General features: G+C 39.8%; 1 protein-coding gene across 3 annotated transcripts in view; it reads left to right on the top strand.

Moving 5' to 3' along the window:
• Positions 1–19551, top strand: part of tei (irregular chiasm C-roughest protein teiresias) — a 79639-nt gene that overhangs the window by 49187 nt on the left and 10901 nt on the right. For all 3 annotated transcript variants that reach the window (XM_076131655.1, XM_076131652.1, XM_076131653.1), the window contains exons 3-4: positions 18577–19004; positions 19223–19438. In XM_076131655.1, the coding sequence (XP_075987770.1) occupies positions 18577–19004; positions 19223–19438 (644 nt within the window). The remainder of the gene's footprint in view (positions 1–18576; positions 19005–19222; positions 19439–19551) is intronic.

Raw genomic sequence — 19551 nt, 5'->3', positions numbered from 1 at the left:
CCGGCGCCAGAGGGCGAGGGACTGCGAGGGACTGGGAGGGATTAGCGCGGGTCACGGCACGTCACCGGCAAATCTTGTAACGTACGCCCGTAAAATATCTTTAGTATGTGATAAAGGAACGTGTCGATATCAGCTGACACTCGCCTTTGTTTTGTTCAAGGAAAACGTATATTATATACACTTATATACAGTTATATATTGTGTTATATGAGTCCTTGCTACGAAGTCTTTGTTTTCGTCACAAATCAAAACTCTGTTGTTGCTAGCTGTTCTCGGAACAAACGCGTCAGTACTTTACTCTGTCAATCAAAAAAGTTTCAATTTCATGAAACAGTTGTTACGATTTGGAAAAGTATTTGTTATTTATAACAATGAATCAGTTTCTTCGTAAGATTACTTGTAGGCTAAATATCAAAGTTTACAACTCCGAAGTGTTGAATTGTATAGATGACTTCTTGTCAATAAACAAATTACCGAGGCAGTGTTTGAGCGCCGCATCGAAGCTCCGGAACGATTGACTTGATGTAGGTAATGGCTGCCCATTTATAAACTACTAGCTCCCGCCCGCAACTTCGTCTGCGTGAAATTACTTCCTAGATAAACATCCAAACTATCGCATTTATAGAAATAGTAAGAAGTGTAACTAGCGCCGTAGCTGAGCACTAAACGTTTAAAAACCACCTTTCGTAGCATCTCCAGTAATAAAATAATTTCTGATAAACCAAGATAAGATTTCGTGCAAAGATTTTGTCAAGCACTTGACACGAGGTGCGTGGAGTGCCGATCAATCGATATGTAACCGTTCAAATATCACTTACTCGTCTCCCCGAGGTGCGTGCTGCTGCAGGGGGGGGGGGACCTGGGGGAAACGGTAACGGCTTCCTTATGGCGCCACGCGGGGCCCGGTCACGGCCATGTGTGTGCTAAACTGTTAATCTCACATTAACAATACTTTCACATTAATACAATATGTTATACTAGCGTCCACACCCGACCTCGTACGCGTGGACCTCCGTTTTTGCCGGTTTATTATTGCTGCTCCATTCCTATTATTCACGCCGTGATGTTATGTAGCTTAGACTATATCAATAAATACATAGGATATTGAACATAAAAATATGTGTTCGATTCCAACTGGATGTTCTTGAAATTAGTGCGTTGAACGACTACCAGATCTTAGCCATGCGACGTGAAGGGAAAATCGTTACAGACTTTTACAAATATATATTATACTAGCTGACCCGGCAAACGTTTTTTTGCAATATAATTTAATTTTGGATACTATAGTATCCATTGGACGTTTGAGTAGATATTTAAAAAAATAGTGTCACTTAGGCGTATGAAAAATAGATGTTGGCCGATTCTCAGACCTACTCAATATGCTTACAAAATTTCATCAAAATCGGTCCAGCCGTTTCGGAGAAGTATGGCAACGAAAACTGTGACGCGGGAATTTTATATATTAGATAAATAACTAACAAAAAGTCTATAGTTTTACACCCAATTTCTTTGACAACTGACAACGTTTGCCCTCGCTCTCTTGCCCTTCGTTAAGAGTTTAGTTTAAAAGATGTAAAAAACTTTATAAAAACTGTGTTCATAAAATATAAGTCACTTCAACTTTAATTAGTCTAGAATGAATGAGCTTAAAAGTAGTCTGTAGGGATCAAGAGATCGTATCACGTGGAGTTTGATACAGTACAGGCTGTACAGGCTCTACGGGCTCGCCTCGCGGGCAACGCCGCAGTATAAAGTAAGTAGTGGTAATTAATAAAACGAGTAACACTTAAATGTAAATTGGACGATAATGTCGCTATAACATAAACTTACCATTTAATTAACTTGCGTATTGTGACGTCACAGCTCACTACGACTTAAACGACCAGCGACCAAGACCCCTGCGGTGTTTGGCAGAAGTCGACTTGAGAGGTCAACTATCACTAGTCATATTACACCAACAGTAGCCAGTGTACCGAGAGCTCTAAGCCACCACTCACGGTATGGGGGCGAGGGTCAAGTGAGAGTGGACATATTAGTCCATCCCGGGACGTTTTACTGGTGGGGTGTAAGTAGTGGGGCGCACTGGGCTTGTTATTATATCGTAGTCTTAGTTGAAAGAGTCCATCGAGGATATTGGACGATCGATGACTTACGCAACATGAACTGGGACGGGGACTAGATTGGTCAACAATTACACATTACGAATAAATTTAGCTGAAAATTAATTTGATTTGTTTACCATTATAAAATATTGAGTTGCTGTTATAGCTGTATGTCAGCGAATGTGTTAACTGTATATCGTCAAATATTAAGGTTAAGCAACTTATACCCTTCCGTATCCTATCCGTGGCTTAGTTTTCTTCTATCTTTTTAGTTTTTACTGGGCAAGGCACTTAAGTCTTTCAAAGAACACGTAAAAATTTATCCAAGTTTGGACAAAGTAATGTCGCATTCATGAAAACATTTTGACGCTCGATTGTCTCAAGTCAATGCCTTCATTAGACCTCAAGCAATTACTTAGACTCAGGCTGTCCACCGTCCCAAGTTACAAGGACATAAAACAAATGAAGTTGTTAAAGAATGGCTCAATTTGTGTCAGTCTAGACCACATACATCACATTACCTTTAGAATTAATTCGTAGCTCGCAACGAGGTCAGTGACCCCACGCCACTGCCCATTCATATTCATTACTCCAACAATGAATAAAATTCCGATCAACTTTACACTTCGCCTCAAACAAATAACTTTTTTGGAATTCAGCAAATTTGAGGATTTTTTCGGTAGCTACAGGTGTTAAAATGTGTTTATTTATTTATTTTTATTTTATTTAGGGAAAACAAACAGTTACACACTTTTCTTAATAATAAATATTAACAAACAGTTTTATACAAATGTGTAGCTCACAACGTTATCCACGTATTAGTAAAGAAATATTGAATATAGTTAAGCAAACTCGGGTGCACCCAGTTAAAACTAAAAAATATATATATTTATAAAAAAATAAAAAATGAGGGAACCATAAAGGTGCATTATATACATTACGTTACATACATTGATTTTAAAAATACGTAATTTTAGTTTCTATCTAAGATTACATTTGTTGTGATAGTCTTTAACAATGCGTTTCTGAATCTGGAATAAGACAATGAAAATATATCTAAGTCTGTAAAATGAGTATTATAATTCTTAGTTATACGGTGCAGAGGTGCACGGACACCGGCGTTAGTCCTGCAAGAAAAGACAGCAAAAACCGGATATTCGCGCACCTCGCGCCTAATTATGGTTCTAGGCACAATGTAGCATAATTTATTTGTTATATCTGGACAGTCATATTTGTTGCGACATAAGTCAAAAAGAAACATTACTTCTAAAAATAGACGTCTAGACTTTAAATTCAATAATTGATTGCATTGAGCAGATGAATCATAGCCACAACGATAGTTAAGTGTCTTCACAAACTTTTGCTGAACACGTTCCAAGCTATTCGAGTACTTATCATAAAGCGGATTCCAGATCAAAACTGCATATTCAAGTTGTGATCTAATCAAAGACCTGTAAAGATGAATATACGTATCTTCATCTTTAAAGTCCTTAGTTGATCTCATGACAAAGCCATACATGCGATAAGCGTTCGCAAGGATTTTGTCAATGTGATGATTGAGATGGAGTTTGCTGTCTAGTAATACTCCCAGGTCTCTCACGGAAGTAACTTTGTTGAGTGTTTCTTGGGACAGACTATATGCGTGCGTAAAGACATCTTTCTTTTTAGTGAATGTTATGGAAACACATTTCGCTACACTCATTTGGATTTTGTTTTGTTTGCAATACTGGGAAAATCGATCGAGATCTGCCTGTAGTAACACGCAATCAGAAATACTGCGAACTGTTCTATATATTTTAAGATCATCAGCGTACATTAAGAATTGGGAGTTCAGAAAGCAGCTATTCACGTCATTTATAAAAACTATAAATAAAAGAGGGCCTAATATAGAGCCCTGAGGAACTCCGGAGGTAGTAATCACTGAGTTAGATTGGTGACCTTTTATAACCACCTTTTGCGACCTATTCGTTATATATGATGCGAACCAGCGAAGCAAATCACCACGAATGCCGTTGAATGCCAGTTTATAAAGAAGCATTTCATGATCAATTTTGTCGAACGCCTTTTTAAAATCCGTGTACACCGCGTCTACTTGTACTTGTTCATCCATATTATTAAATAAATAGTCCGTAAAAAGTAGTAAATTAGTAATGGTTGATCTTTTTTGTACAAAACCGTGTTGTTGAGGTAGTATAATGCTGTGAAGTGTAGGATAAATAGCGCGGTGTACTAGTCTCTCGAAGAGCTTTGACAATGTTGACAAAATAGAAATGGGTCTGTAGTTTTCAACATTATTTTTGGGACCCGCTTTATGTACTGGAGTAATATTAGCTCTCTTCCATACATCAGGAAAGGTTCCCTCCGTGATACATTTGTTATAAATGATGTGTAGTGGCTGACATATACTGTTAGCTGTATTTTTTAAAAATAGTGGTGGTAATCCATCAGGCCCTGAGCCTTTAGTTGTATCGAGACAATTTAAAGCTTTCAAAACTTGGTCATAGCTAAAAGTAAGATTATTAATAATAACGCTGTTTTCCGCCATAGCTTCAGGAGGTAACCACTCCTTTACATTAAATGTTGAAGTTTCGTACACGGATTGGAAGAAATCCTGATACAGATTACATATCATATTTGGATCGTTAGAACTTTTGTTTTTGTAAATCATGGTGGCTGGCACACCAGAGCCTTTTTTGCGATTATGGACATAACTCCACAAGGATTTTACATTTGTCTTAATGTTGGTCTCTATACTATTGATGTAGTTAATGTAGCTATTTTTACACTGAATCGCAAATCTGCGTCTTAAGTATGAGAATTGTTCGTAGTCTACCAAGTTATTGTATGTTTTCCATTTAATCCATGCTTTGTTTTTATTTTTAAAAATGCGTATTAGTGACTTTGAAAACCAGACGGGGAACTTAGCCGACTTGGGACGAGATAGCGGCGTGTGTTTTTTAATTGAGTTATAGACAATTTCGTAGAAAGTATCGACACTTTGTTCTGCAGAGAGATTATTTAAGGTGTCTTTCCAGTCAATATCGGCTATCTCCTCATTGATTGTAATATAATTTGATTTATAGTAATTAAACTTTATTGTTTTCGCCTGTGCTAACGGTTTTATTTGAGTATTATAGGTAATAGTAGCGCAAAACGGCGGATGGTGTACGTCGATGGGCGTTAATGTGTAAGCGGGTTGATAAGTAGAGCAATCATTATTACTAATTAATAAGTCTAAGATACGTCCTTTGTGATTTACGATATTATTATATTGATAGGAGTTAAACAAAGACATGAAATTACTCAAATTTTCACAAATTAATGAAGTACCAGTACAGCAGAGAGCATCTATGTTGTTATTGTTATTTCGACACCAGGACGCATCCGGCAAATTGTAATCTCCAAATAAGTAGAAATTACATGGATTCAACTTGTCCAAAATGTTTTGTAGGAAATTTAAATGGGTGAGATATATATCGTCAGAAGACCTTGGGGGGATATAAGCGACACTAATTAAGCAATTTTCACTATTTACTTGCGGGAGTTGTATAAGTATGTGTTCTATGTGACAAGTACTACGTTGGTCTGAAATTACGATTGTAGAACGCAGGTATTTTTTTACGGCTATGAGAACCCCTCCGCCTTCTTTCTTGTTAGTGGTAATTCGGTCACGATCACATCTGTAAACTATATATCGATCGTCTATGAATTCGTTATCGTAAACCTCTGGAGTCAGCCAAGTTTCAGTCAAAATAATAAGATCATAGTTGTTCGACAATATGTTCATATACAACATATTAAGCTTGGTACGAACGCCCCTGCAATTTTGATAATAAAAACATAATTTATCCATTACAATAACGAAGATAATAAACGGTAATATGTTCAGCAAACTTAAGAGACTGCGCTATATGACAAGAAACGATATAGTGATGAGAATAGCCAGGAATACATGTTTTACGCTTTAAATTGGCTAAACCCATCGATAATTTGACATTATGTCGCAACAGAATTACAAACTGGGACCTAGTAATGTGAAGATTATAAGATACAGCATAAGATTCAATTAAACATGTAAAAGGTGGCGAATGTACACAATTAAAAATCAATATATAGTACAATATAAATTCATATGAAACGCATATGTTAAGTAAGTTCGGATATTTAACGTTAGATGACACTTTGTGTATATAATGCAGGATAAGGAAGTATAAACTATTTGAGCTAATTACGTTTTGTTGACTTGCTATTCGATTTAATTTTATCCATATCCTGTGGTGTGCGAATGGCCATAGCTGGGGTGCCGTCATTCTTTCGAACAAGGATGGTAGCGTGTTTGATCCACACGTACTTAAACCCATTTTTTCGAGCAGCATCTCGGGCGGCACGAAACAACAGTTTGTTACGCAATGTCAGATGTTCATTGACGTATATAGGTTGCGATGCTCCGGATATTCCAACTTGATCAGTTGCAACGCCTTTCGCCAATCGCACTGCACTAATAAAGTTGTCTCTCAACATACGGGAGTTTAGTTTGACGACGATGTTTTTTGGTTTTTTGTTGTCATTCTGGGCATGTGGAACACGATGAATCGAAACTATGTCTTTCTGCTGCAGAGGGCATTTAATTTTAGAACTAATAGCCTCCATGAGGGATATCAAGTTTTCAGTTTTCCTTTCAGGGACGTTACACACTTCTAAGTTGCATAAGCGTGCTTGCTGCTCAAGATTGTCGATTTTAGTGATCATTTCCACCCTTACAGAATCACAATCATTTGTACAGTTGGACTGCCCAGAAATATTTTCAAGCCGCTGGTTTAGGTCATCCTGCTGGTCTGATGTATATTGTAGCGACTTTTGTAGTGAGGCGATATCTTGACATAGAACATTTTGTTTTGTTTCTAGGACAGATACATGTTTTTCCAATTTAATATGGTCGGAGCGCAGAGAGTTCAAATCGTTTTTTATGTCGCAAACAGCTTGAGTAACGGTGGTTAAATCTGTTTTGATACTCAATAGATTGTCTGTTAACTTTGATAAGGCACTTTCGAAGGACTTCCTCAACTCATCAAGTTTCGTGTTCATATCCTGAGTGAGGGTGGTAATGGCGCAGGTTATTTCTGATTTGGGTTGTTTCCTCTTTCTTTGTGTTACAGTATCTGCAGTACTGGCTAGACTCGCTAAGTTTGGCGAGGAGACGGACGTTGACGGCGGTGAACGCTGCATGGTTTTTAAATAAGAAAATATAGGTACACAATGCAATTGAGATATTACAGTACGCTGTGCCGAAATGGGTAGAGTATTTCGCGATGCGCCGCTCACTATCGGTGGTCCCGCGGCGACAAGCACAGCGTCAGCGCACAGTTGCACGAGAAGCCGCCGGTTCGAAACCCAGTTACACCCGTAACTTTTTCTGAGTTTCTTGAGCAATTATTAATTTCTACTCACAGACAATGATGAGAGGGACGCCGCTATACAGATACGAAGATGGCGTCGGCTTCTTATGGACACTTTCCCAAGATAGTAAGAGAGGGTCCGATCTTGCAAACACAAACGACTCAAACTTCGCAAGCAGAATATTAAATATTAAATTTAAAAAATAGACAGAGGTCCACCCTCGAGTAAGTTCACCGGACGAATGAACTATTAATGATTAAATGAAAGGAAAGTAGGCGATATTGTAGATGTTAATAAAGGAAAATAATAACGTAAATATTGTAAAATAATTACGCATGTGGATTGTGGGTGTGGTACAGAGAGTGATTTTTATACGCATACGTTTGGCAACAATAAAGGATATAGGAAGGTATTTAAACTTTCCTTTTTGATTGTCGTATTTGTCAAAAAATCTTACAAAATGATAGTAAAGATATTACTAAGCCCGTCGTTATAGTCAATTGCTATTTAAGGACAAGTATTCCTTCAAAAACATTCAAGCAAAACTGTTTACACAATTTAGTACCGACAGAAAGTACCTAAACCTCGTAAGTATAGTACTGTATATCTGCTCTGCCTGCGACTGCGGGGGGCTCGTTCACTGAGACATTCCCTCGCAGACAGAGTGTCGGCGACACGCTCCACGTCAATATGTACACAATCCTACACAATGTACAGTATCGTACAGACTTGTACAGTATCGTACACTTGTACAGTGTCGTCCTTACAATGTCGCTGCTCATTTATATCAAATACTCTTTATGTGTACACAGACTAAACGAAAAACGGAGACGCATATACAATTATGACTTAGCAAAGACATATTATAGGTACATAGGAAATGAATTGCTCTTACGGGGAAAAATTTGTAAAGGAATGTAAATCGTAATACATTACTCATATCTAAAAGGCATAAGTACCTAAACTGTTCAAGTTACTGAAACGGTCAATCAAAGTTAAGATGATGGTATAGTTTTCTTTAGTCTTGAACGAAGATGTAGTCTACCAGGCCAGAATTGACCCACATTGTGAAGTGAAACCTAAGCCCTTACCTCGAGAGAGACTGGTTAAAAGTGGACAAGTGGGACAATATTTTCATAAAAATATTCCGCTCCATTGCGGGTTTGTTTCCGGCTCCGTTGAACCGTAACGTTGCGATGCAGTGATGTGTCAGTAACGCGCCCTGTGCGAAGGGCTCGTAATTCACACCTCATTCAATTTACTTTGCGTACCCACACACGCACACGCACACGCACACGCACACGCACACGCACACGCACACGCACACGCACACGCACACGCACACGCACACGCACACGCACACGCACACGCACACGCACACGCACACGCACACGCACACGCACACGCACACGCACACGCGTGTTAGTGCCTCGATTAAAACATAGACATTGTAATTAATCTATAACGTGATATTTTATGACAAAGGTTGAAAAAAGTCCTAAAGTATTAAAATATACAATTTAGTTTTTGTTTAACTTAAAAGGTTTCATAAATAAATCTCAAAGATGCGCACTAAAAGGCAATTACAGTAAAGATGTTAAAAGGACGCCGCTCAAACTATCACGCCCTAATCTTATTAAGCTTTTGATGTTTAGGCTTCAAAGTGATTCTACCTTTTTTACGTTTAATGAAGTCTTTGCATTCAAAAACAAAGTGATATTTATTTATATATCACTATATATTATTAGATATATAACATTCACAACATAAAACTGATGTATAATATGATAGATATTGTTATGTTTTGCTCTATAAATATTTTAAGTTCCCCAGATAGTCATGTAAAAAGACTGATTTCAAAGTAATTTCTTTGCTTTATTTTTTTTACAGGGACTTTCACTTGACATGACAACTTTATTATTATAGAAGTTACAAAAGTCGATCTCTGTTACCCTCTTTCACTCATACATACCTTATACATTGTCACTAGTTACGAGTAACACGAAATCTGCCCTTTTTAAAGTACAACTTTTGTGATAAAAACTCGTAAAGTCACCGTTTCTTTGTACGTTATATTCAAAGGCGTCATTTGCAGGTGTTTTATCTTGCTCACCGGTACGAGACGACACACAGCTCGCAGCAGACGGTGCGACGGCTATTGTGGCGCACAGTACCTCACACGACGCTAATGTCTGTCGCCATGAACGTGGATACGCTTTGTTTTACACCAGTACAGTCCACTGCAAGTGCTGATACACGAGTTTTTAATATATCTGCTGTGTGCCGCACGGTGACGAATGATGAAAGTATCCTTAACTTAACGATGACTGCTGAGCCATATACATAAGATTGATACGAGACTTTTGTTGTATGGAGTATAAGCGAGAAAGATAACGTCGTCGAGGTGGACCAAGTGAACGGTGGGGTGCAACGACTATGCCAATTTTCGAAATGCATGACTACGGAACTTAATGCTCCTGGCATTAAGTCCGCCTTTATACAAAGTTGTATATTAAGTTTAAAATAAATAAATAAATACAGGTCATGAGATAAATCAAAAGTGTTTATGGAAAATCTTTGTCCATTCAAGGGAAGAAGTTGGATAAAATATGCTACGCTTCAGTGTTTAAGGTTTGGAAGAAAAACTTTTTCACCGATTTATGTTGCTGACTGTACGTCGGTAGATAAAGGGAGCTAGTTTACGCAGACATTTTACTGGTATATTTTTCACAAAAGTTTGGCACTAAAACTTACAGCATTATTATAGAAATAGTTGTTATGTCCTCAATGTTCCCTGGTTTGACCGACGACGAGACGACGACGCGCGGCAATGCAAGATTTACTGCACTTCTCTGTTTTATGAATAAAACAGTTCTTTGTGCTGTATTTTTATCTGCAGGGGACTATTTTTTATTTGTTTTTCCAAAAAAAATCTTATCAGTAAACCTGTTTTAGTCTTGGTTATAAAAGCTAGGATAATTTTATTACAAGCCTTAGAGACTGATGTCATTAAGAATAATTTGACTAAATATGTTGCTGAAAACTTTTAATATAATTAGAGCAAAATTTAATTTTCAGAATGCATTCAGCGCTAACTCGTTAGTTTCACCAAAAATAGCTGTCAACTTCAGCCATTAAAGAAAATCTTCGCAAATAAAAAATCCAATAACATTTTGGGAGGCGTTCAAATCACGCGTCATAAAGCTTCACATTACCGATAGATGCGTCTCTTATATCTGCGAGCTGTCGGGGGGGGGGGGGGGGTCCAGGGTCACGAGGGGATGGGGGAGACGTGGGGGGGGGTAATGAGGCCGTTGAACAGACATTTAGGCGAGGAGGCGCGTTAAGTGTCGCAGTTAGCGCCACACGTGCGCTGGAACGAGCGAGAGTTCGATGTGTGCGCCAATAACCTGCCTACAGCTAAGACGTGCGTAGCTCTGATACACCGCTTTATCGTATTCTACATAGTCCTAACGCATCACCACGCGTTTGATATGGCAAAATTGCAGAATTGGTTCTTGTTTCATAGTTAGTTTCGATGACAAATGTGTCTTCAGTAGCATTATCATCTGTTCTTGTTACCAAAATATAATGAAGTAATCGTTACAAATTATTACAACCACAACCCTTTCCGTTAATGAAAGGGTGTTACGAGTGATGGGTTAGCCCCAGTTCACGAGCGCGTCGTTGAATGTATTCCCTCGCGTCGTTAAGTACTTGGTAATGATTGTTCTGTGAGTGTCACCTCGCTGGGTAGTCGCGACCTACGCCAACACGCGGCTTGTTCCACCGCCGCGCCGCCACGACTCCCGGCGTCACAATTAAGTGCAGGTATTATGAAGATAATCCTCGCTCAGCTCCGCAAGCCCTCGCTTAAAGCAGCTCTGGTATTGGGGTGCTTCATATTTTGACTGACGGGGATACTCTTAAGGTTCGTTGTACTCATTAAGTAGATTTTGCTACGATTTTGATGTTGATCTCGTTTAAGGCACATATACATAGTCGTATAATGACTGTATCAGATTGGAATAGGTAAGTCTACACATGTACAAAAAGGAAGCAAATCTTAGTTTAATTAGCCCTTTGGTTAACAATAAACATGACGAAGTTTAGTAAAAACAGAGATCGTGACGTCTCTATCACTACAACAACGCTAAGTTCACACCAGCAGTCTATACAACGACTGCACCAATAAAGCAATTATTCAGTCAAAGTACTTTATATCTCTTAAAGGCACCCCTAAGTGCACGGCGGCACTCGTGACGTCACTAAGTGTTTACTCGTTAAGCTCCCCTCCCCGGCCGCCAGGGCTGCCACACTTATTACCGACTATACAAACATAACAAATTAATGACAAAACATCACATTTATTTGTTCACCAATAACAAAGTATTGTGTTTGTTTTTCATGGTAAAGTAAGTAGTAGTGAAATATATAATGTATTCTCTCCGCTTGTTTGATACTTAGATATGTTCTAGGTCGATGTTATCCCTCGAGGTATTACTCTAATCCTTTTTTATGTTGTTTACTTTTAAGACTGTTTTTGTCTTTTTATTATATACTAGCTGACTCGCGCAACTTCGCTTGCGTCACATAAGAGAGAATGGGTCAACATTTTCCCCGTTTTTGTAACATTTTTTACTGGTACTCTGCTCCTATTGGTCGTAGCGTGATGATATATAGCCTATAGCTTTCATAAATAGGCTATCTAACACTGAAAGAATTTTTCAAATCGGACCAGTATCGGAAAGATGATATTTTCTTGAAGTATGAAACGTAAACGTTGAATCAGTAATTTCTGTATGTATCGGTTTCCACATTTCAGTGAATTACAAAACCGCACTTGTAATACATGAACACAAACACGTGGTGCTGTCACATTGGTCAGTGTATCGCCTTTGTTGACGCATTGTACATTGTTACCTCAATGGCTGGGTGACGACGTGGCAATGAGACGAGGTGCAGACTTAGCGAGGTATGCAAGCGCACTCTACTGAAATATATAACATTATGTACTTTGTTAATATCCATATACACTAGATAGCATAAACACGAACTGTCATCTCTATACATAATGATGTAGTTGTGTCGGTGTTTCACAATTTAGGACGCGCCAAATAACTTTGAGTGCTTGAATGCAATCACAACTGGCCACAAGCCGCTGCGAGGAAAGTAAAAAAAAATATGCAGTTAAGGAAAGTTAGAAACAAGAGTCAGTGTTGTTTGGTAGGGAGCTCGCCGCGCCTAGCGTCTGTAGATATTATTATAAGCGTAGCTTTAATCGTCACAATTCGTAACTCGGCGCGCAACGCAATACATCACGGCGCGTTATCTCCGCGCGCCGCTCAAATTGCTAAATGCGAATTTTAATTTAAGTACCTATTTAAAGTGCTCGCTAGCGAAGCAGTCGAGCGAGCCGCTCGCTGATCGCAGCCTTTGTTCCCCACTGGCTTTGATAAGACCATTTAAATTGTTTGCGACCTTAGCTCCATTTTGTGCCTACATTTGTTTTATAAGGATTTGCTAAGATTACGGAATGAGATCTCGTTATAATGTCTCTACCAACATATTTTATATGTACATTAAGCCGCGGCTCAAGGTCGCCGGTACCAGCCACAGTAGGTAGCTGTAAGCTTTATTCTCATTCTTGGAAAGGAAATTTCGTAAACGAACTGAATTGATCGTTTATAACTTTATCTTATTTTCGCTCACACACAGACGTACTCGGCAACAATCGGATAAGTATATTTTATATTATTTTACCAACAACGGTTCTAACAATATTTGTGACCGAATAGAATAGTTAAGTTTCACCGAATATAAATTTTTCGGTAGATCGAGTTCCTGAGGGCGACTTCCTATTACTGTCCACAATTTCTGTATGAAAAGCTGATCAGCGCCCCTAGCGGGTGTCGTGGTAACCATTTTCAGAACATGTTACATGTTACATGTTAAACCCTTGTTACTCGCTAGTGCCGACTGTAGAAAATCGTGCTACTATCCTTTTTATAGGACAGAAAAATATGCAAATTAACAAGACTATGGTAGTATGGAATATATAATTTTAAACGAGTTAATGCTTCAGTAAGTGGGTATATAATATGAGGGATAGTACGTTTGTATGTGTTAGTAAACTTCATATGTTTGAGCTCTCCAATTAAAACTTAGTGGAAGTTTGCTAAGTGGGGAATTACTTCATAATTTCCGTGTAGGCCTGTTCCGGTTGTTCCTTCACTATGTGATAGAGTTCACTGTGACGCCATATTGTTGACGACTAACTTCTCTGAGATGAATAGGACGTACGGCAGAGATGAACTTGTACGTTCAATGTTGGAAAGCATTTAATGTATGTAATATGAACCGCACTACAGTGAGATGCTCTCGTAGAAGAACAAAAAATATTCTATATTCTGAACCTCATTTACATCCTTAAACAAGTAGTTAACAACAGACGTTTAGTGTAAATCGTAACTCTAAACGTTCTATGTTTGTGTAGTTACACTAAATAGAATAACTAACTGTATCTCGTCAAAGGTAAACATAATAAATTGTCAAAACACATATTTATCAGCAACATAAATATTTTAATTAGATCAGATGCTGTCATCACTGGGCGCTGGTCATTGGCGCGGAAACTCGTAAACATTTGCCGCGCGCCGGTACACCCGCGACCCGCGCCATCAGACCCGCGCTCACAGACCCGCCGGCAGACCCGCGCGTCACGACCTCACTGCCGACTATCAAATATACGATTTACGAGTTTATACCTCACTGCCTCTATGCTTACATTACTTCGGGTTGCTACCAATTTTTCTTATCAAATCGAGCGAAATAATTTTCTCCTGACGCAGACGTTATCTATGCTAACGTAACCATTACAATAATCGTATTTCGTTTCCCAAAAAATGTTGAGATATTTTTTATTTGTTTTCTGCGCACTCTGCGAAAACCACTGAATCATTTTCGAAGGGACTTCGCAATTAAAAGTGAACTGTGGTGTGACAGTTTTAGTCCACAGTTTAAGTAGTTGTCGACAAGTTTGATTAAAACCCGGTTTGTTAACTGTTTGCTTGACCTCTGTGGGAAATGTAAAGTAATAGAGTTGAGAGGTCTACACGCACTGGTCGGTTAACTCCCTACAGTCAGCAAAGGGCCAAGAGTAAAGCGCAGATCACACTATTAACTAATAAGCCAGTAGCGCTTTCGTTCAGTAAACGATCGGCGAGTGAAGCAATGTTTAGTGTCCACTCCATCGATGACTCGGAGGGCACATTCATTGCCAGTGTTCACTTTTGTCAATAGCCATCACAGTAGTAAGTCATGTCAAGAGCTTCGTGTGGTCAGCTTGACCAATACAACAAAAAACGTAACAAGAGTTGAAACAAAGCCAAACCAGGTATTTGTCTCAGCTTCTCTAATGTGGCTACTGCGTCTTTTTCACAACTTTAACGCAAGCGCAACAGTATGCTAGCGATGGGAACACAGTTCGCTTTAATAGTTCGTTACAAATGTGGCCGTGGTTTTACACAAAGGTTTCGTTAGCTAACCCTCTATATTCTGTACCCACAGTGATATTGTTCGACTAAACGCGGCCCATTGTAGCTCAACACATTGAAAACACTTGTCTGTATTATTAATAAGTTGATAGTCGCACAACACTTGTTTGTTCCGGCGGCTATTAGTGCGGGGCCACGTGTCGCCGGTACACAGCTACAGCGGCTACACATAGTTGGGTTAATTTGAAAAGTTTCCCCGACGGCGGGCCGCAGTGAGCCACCCTGGGCGGCCCTGAGCCACTGTGTACGACGACGGCGCGGTGGTGGTGGTAGCGGGAGAACTGTCACGTGTCGCGCACTGAAGGGTTCAGAGCGGACTGACACATCACTCCGTTAACAAAACGTTTAATGTTGCTCATAGTTTCGTGACGATAATTAACGAACATCTTGTAGTTTTAAACGAAGACTTTTGCTTTAATTATTTTGAGTTTATTTATTTACATTTTGTTCATAGAGCCGAACATGTTTAAAATAATAGCAGAAAATAAGGTAAAGCTCTATCACGTAACCAGTGTCGTCTAATGTTTCAATGTTCTGTAGGGGCGACGATTACTACGAAAGTTTAGTTCAAAAAGAAACCTAAACCCTTTAATCCTTTTTTATAGACCTACTCCTAAAAGCCTACTCTTTTAATAGGAAAAACTGAGAATTCTTGACGGGTTCCATATCACTAAAGTGATCATAATGCAATTTTACATTCCGGAGCCTGTAACAATCGTTATTACTTGCTGGTTTTATCGCTTTAAAGGTTCTGTTGCGCAACACGTTTGAATGAAAGCCTCGTCGCTACGGGGTACGGTGCATACGAGTAGTAACGTGTGAGATGTTAGTAGGAACGTTACGTGGGTCTCCCGCAACGCGCCGAGAACCTTTTTATAACAACTTTTAAACCCTTCCCCACACTGGGAGGAGGAAAATCGCATCAGGTTACTGTGCTTTGCAATTGAAAAATATATTTGACAGGAAAATATTTACCGGTCTATCCATCAGGCTCTAAGTTTTCACTCAATATTGCTGTAAACTTAATTCCTTATGAATACGGGATCTTTCTAGGTCTTTCAGAAAGACCAATGTTTTGAAATTGATGTAGACCACCGTAGGATACGTCTAGAACATGCATTCATTTCAGATCAGTCGCAACTGAAGGCATATCTCCTCCTATACGGTGGTCTTTACACCGAGGGTACAGTGTCGCCGTAAACTTGACACTTAACTAGAGAGCCGCGAGTGCCGGCCACGTAGAGGCTTACGGCTGCGTTTTATAACGTCACAACGCACTTACATCGAATATCTTACTGACTGGAAGAATGGACTTGGATGTGTTTGACGTAATTTCGAGGGTGCATAATTATTGGCTATTTCTTCATCGATTTTTTAAATCGCGAATGTGACTATACATATTACTATGTCCCCCTGTGTGTTTGTAACTTAATGATATCTGGACGGCTGGACCAATTTTGGTGAATTGACAAAGCAATAAATGATATCTTTGGGAAAAATCTTGCTATTTTTAGCTGATAAACTAGCTTGACACTCTGTTGGTATAATTTGTTTGAAGTATCTATTAGATAATAAATGAGTAATCTGAGCTGTTATAAACTAAGTAGTGGTGTTGTGAAATAAGCTCGAGAAAAGAGCAGCGTTAACACGATCACTTTGTAACTTTGAGTATTTGCATCCCACTACTTCTTAGTTGTTCACTGTTGTTGACTGTTGTTGACTGTTGTTAGTAGTTGTTGACTCAACGAGGTGAAGTGATCAAAGAGTACTGCGAGTATGATGTACGCAACTGTAGTCTTTTCTGAAGAAACTTTAATAAGTTATTGTTAATAGACAGTTTATAATAAAGAGAAGTAAAATGGTATTATTTTGTGTAAAGTCAATCAGTACCTTTCTTATCTGTATCTAGCTGCGGGCTCTGCACTATTACTTGAACATGCATTCTACCTCTGAATGTCTGAACGTTTTTGAACGACACGGGTTACTATGATGGTGGTGCCCTGTTCCGTTTCAGCGTTTCCAGGTAAAATACAAGTTCCGCTTGAATCCCCGTATGAATGAATGTCGTCCTGGCCGATATTTGGCTACGGCAGCCAGTTTCATTAAAACCATCCAACTGTGCAGGACTTTGTTTATAGTGGCCAAGTGCGTGCACAATGTACGGGTACACTCTCGACAGTTTCAAAGTTCCAGTGTATTATCCGTATACTAGCACTCCCTAAACCCGCATTCACCTACATCACTGAGACAGAAATATTAAAGACATTGTAAGAACGTATTTACATCTCACCTTTTATTCCGTATTTAGCTCAGCACAAGCCCGTATTTCTGCGAGTCTCGGCGTGTGTCAGCGTGTTTGAGCGTATTCGAGCGTGTTTGAGCGTGTTTGAGCGTGTGAGCGTGTTTCAAGCGAGGAGAGCGCGTAGAGCGAGTAGCTCGTGTTTCAAGCGTGCGATTAAGCCGTAGCGACAATAACAATATGATTTACGCGGCACTCTCGCGACACATCCCCTTTTTACCTACTTCTTACGATATTCCACCACCACAGGGTTGGCGACTCAATATATTTAAATTTTAGAAGAGGTAATTTATGTAGCCTGAATGCTACCACCGGTACGTTACTAGGTAACTCTTAAATGGTCTGCGTACAAATTTTCATTGATATAGTGGTTGAGGGTTTAAAATTACTCCATATTACTATTGGAATATCGCTGATTACAAGTACAGGGATTCTGTGTTCATCAACAACAAGTCACTGACAAGATTGCTGAACAATCAACACATCACGACATGACATTAAGATATATTCTTTATAATCCTATAACCTTCAATAAAAATAGCTTACTCAGTGTTAAATAGTGGTATTAAGTAGGTATATAACGTATTTACGATAAACGGTGAGTGGCAACCCTAGTAAGTAGAGCAAACGTAACGTAGGCGTAAATAGGGTAGCGGGTGTCGCTGATATTTTATTTACTCGTGATAGCTACGTGATTACGTGCCAACCCTGGCCGCTCCCCGCCACTCCCCACCAGTACCCACCAGGCGACGCTTGCCGCTACTTGCCGATACAAACTAAATATACTACGCGTCTAATTCCATTTGAGACGACACTCAAATCCAATGAACCTTATTTTTATATACGAGAGCGACGCGAGACACACGTGTGAGTGTCACGGTCTAAATAATTGTATTATAACTTGATAGAGGGTAAATTGTTCTTGTCAGTTGTCAACTAATTTGTTAACAATTTCCATTCGTGCTAGATGTAGGTCGCCTGATTAAATTGTGTCCCTGAAAGGATGATAGTTTTCTGAAATACTTGGAATAACAATAAAGATAATTCTCGGAACAGAAAAGGTTTTCGCTTATAAAATAACTTCACTGATATTGTTTCTAAAATATTATTATAACTATTGCTACTTTGACGGTTTCCAAAAACTCGTTTAGAAAATGTCTTTATTGAATAGTAATTGAACATGTATAACGATGAAAGTAATGGTCTGTTTGTTTGTCGGCAGGTTTCCCCTTCGCCCTGAGCTCCGAGTGGAGCAGCACCGACGTCCCGACGCCCGCCGACGCCGACCTCGTCCGCGACGCGCCCCTCTACCCCGTCCTGCGCGACGAGCGCGACCCCCCCGCCTACACCGACACTGACGCCGACACCGACACCGACACTCACACCGACACACAGCTGCACTCTCAAGTGTCACTAGACACAAGCGTAGACGCCGATGTTCCCGTAGATAACGGTATCGACACCAAACTACCATCAGATGCAACAGACAGCGAAGTGTCGCCGGACACAGACCCCGCTAGCGACGTAGTTCCCGACACCACCCCCGACACCACTCCCGCAGCAGCAGAGACTGAACACGCAACGAACGTACAAAGCAATCAAGAGAATAGAGTTAAACGTAGTGCAGCACAGTGGGATAAGACGCAGAAAGTAAGTGCACACTTACACCCAGAGATACAGTTTCAAACTAAGTTATCTAAAAGCGAGCTGAGCTAATTGTTTAATCTTACTTTAAATAAATATCCTAATAAACTAAATGTTATAGCAAAACAAATTCTTCTGCCGTATTAAAGTAGACTAAACAGGACTTTTTGTTACAACAATGCGCAAAGGCGACAATTGTTTGTTTATTAATAGTGCACTTACAGTCGACAGGGTCGAGCGGCGAGCGTCGCGTGAAGACGGGCGACACGATCCTGAACATCCGCGGCGCCGTGCGCGACGCTATCGGCGACGCGGGCGCCGCGCCCGGCCCGCGCGCCTCCTCGCGTCTCGACACGTTCGTGATCCGGCCCGCGCAGGCGCAGTACACGCCGCGCACGCCGCCGCGCCACGACAACAAGCACCAGCATGCACCGCCGCAGGTCCCACCACGCAACCTTCTATCACTACCATCAAAACCAATACTTTTAAAAAATTAACTGATTTTGTGCAATCTATTTCGCTACATTTGATAATGTTCTGTCTAAAATGCCTA

This window comes from Anticarsia gemmatalis, chromosome 26, assembly GCF_050436995.1.
Source record: "Anticarsia gemmatalis isolate Benzon Research Colony breed Stoneville strain chromosome 26, ilAntGemm2 primary, whole genome shotgun sequence".
Lineage (NCBI taxonomy): Eukaryota > Metazoa > Arthropoda > Insecta > Lepidoptera > Erebidae > Anticarsia > Anticarsia gemmatalis.
The sequence above is the reverse complement of the archived record's forward strand: the minus strand, read 5'-3'. Positions and strand labels throughout refer to the sequence as shown.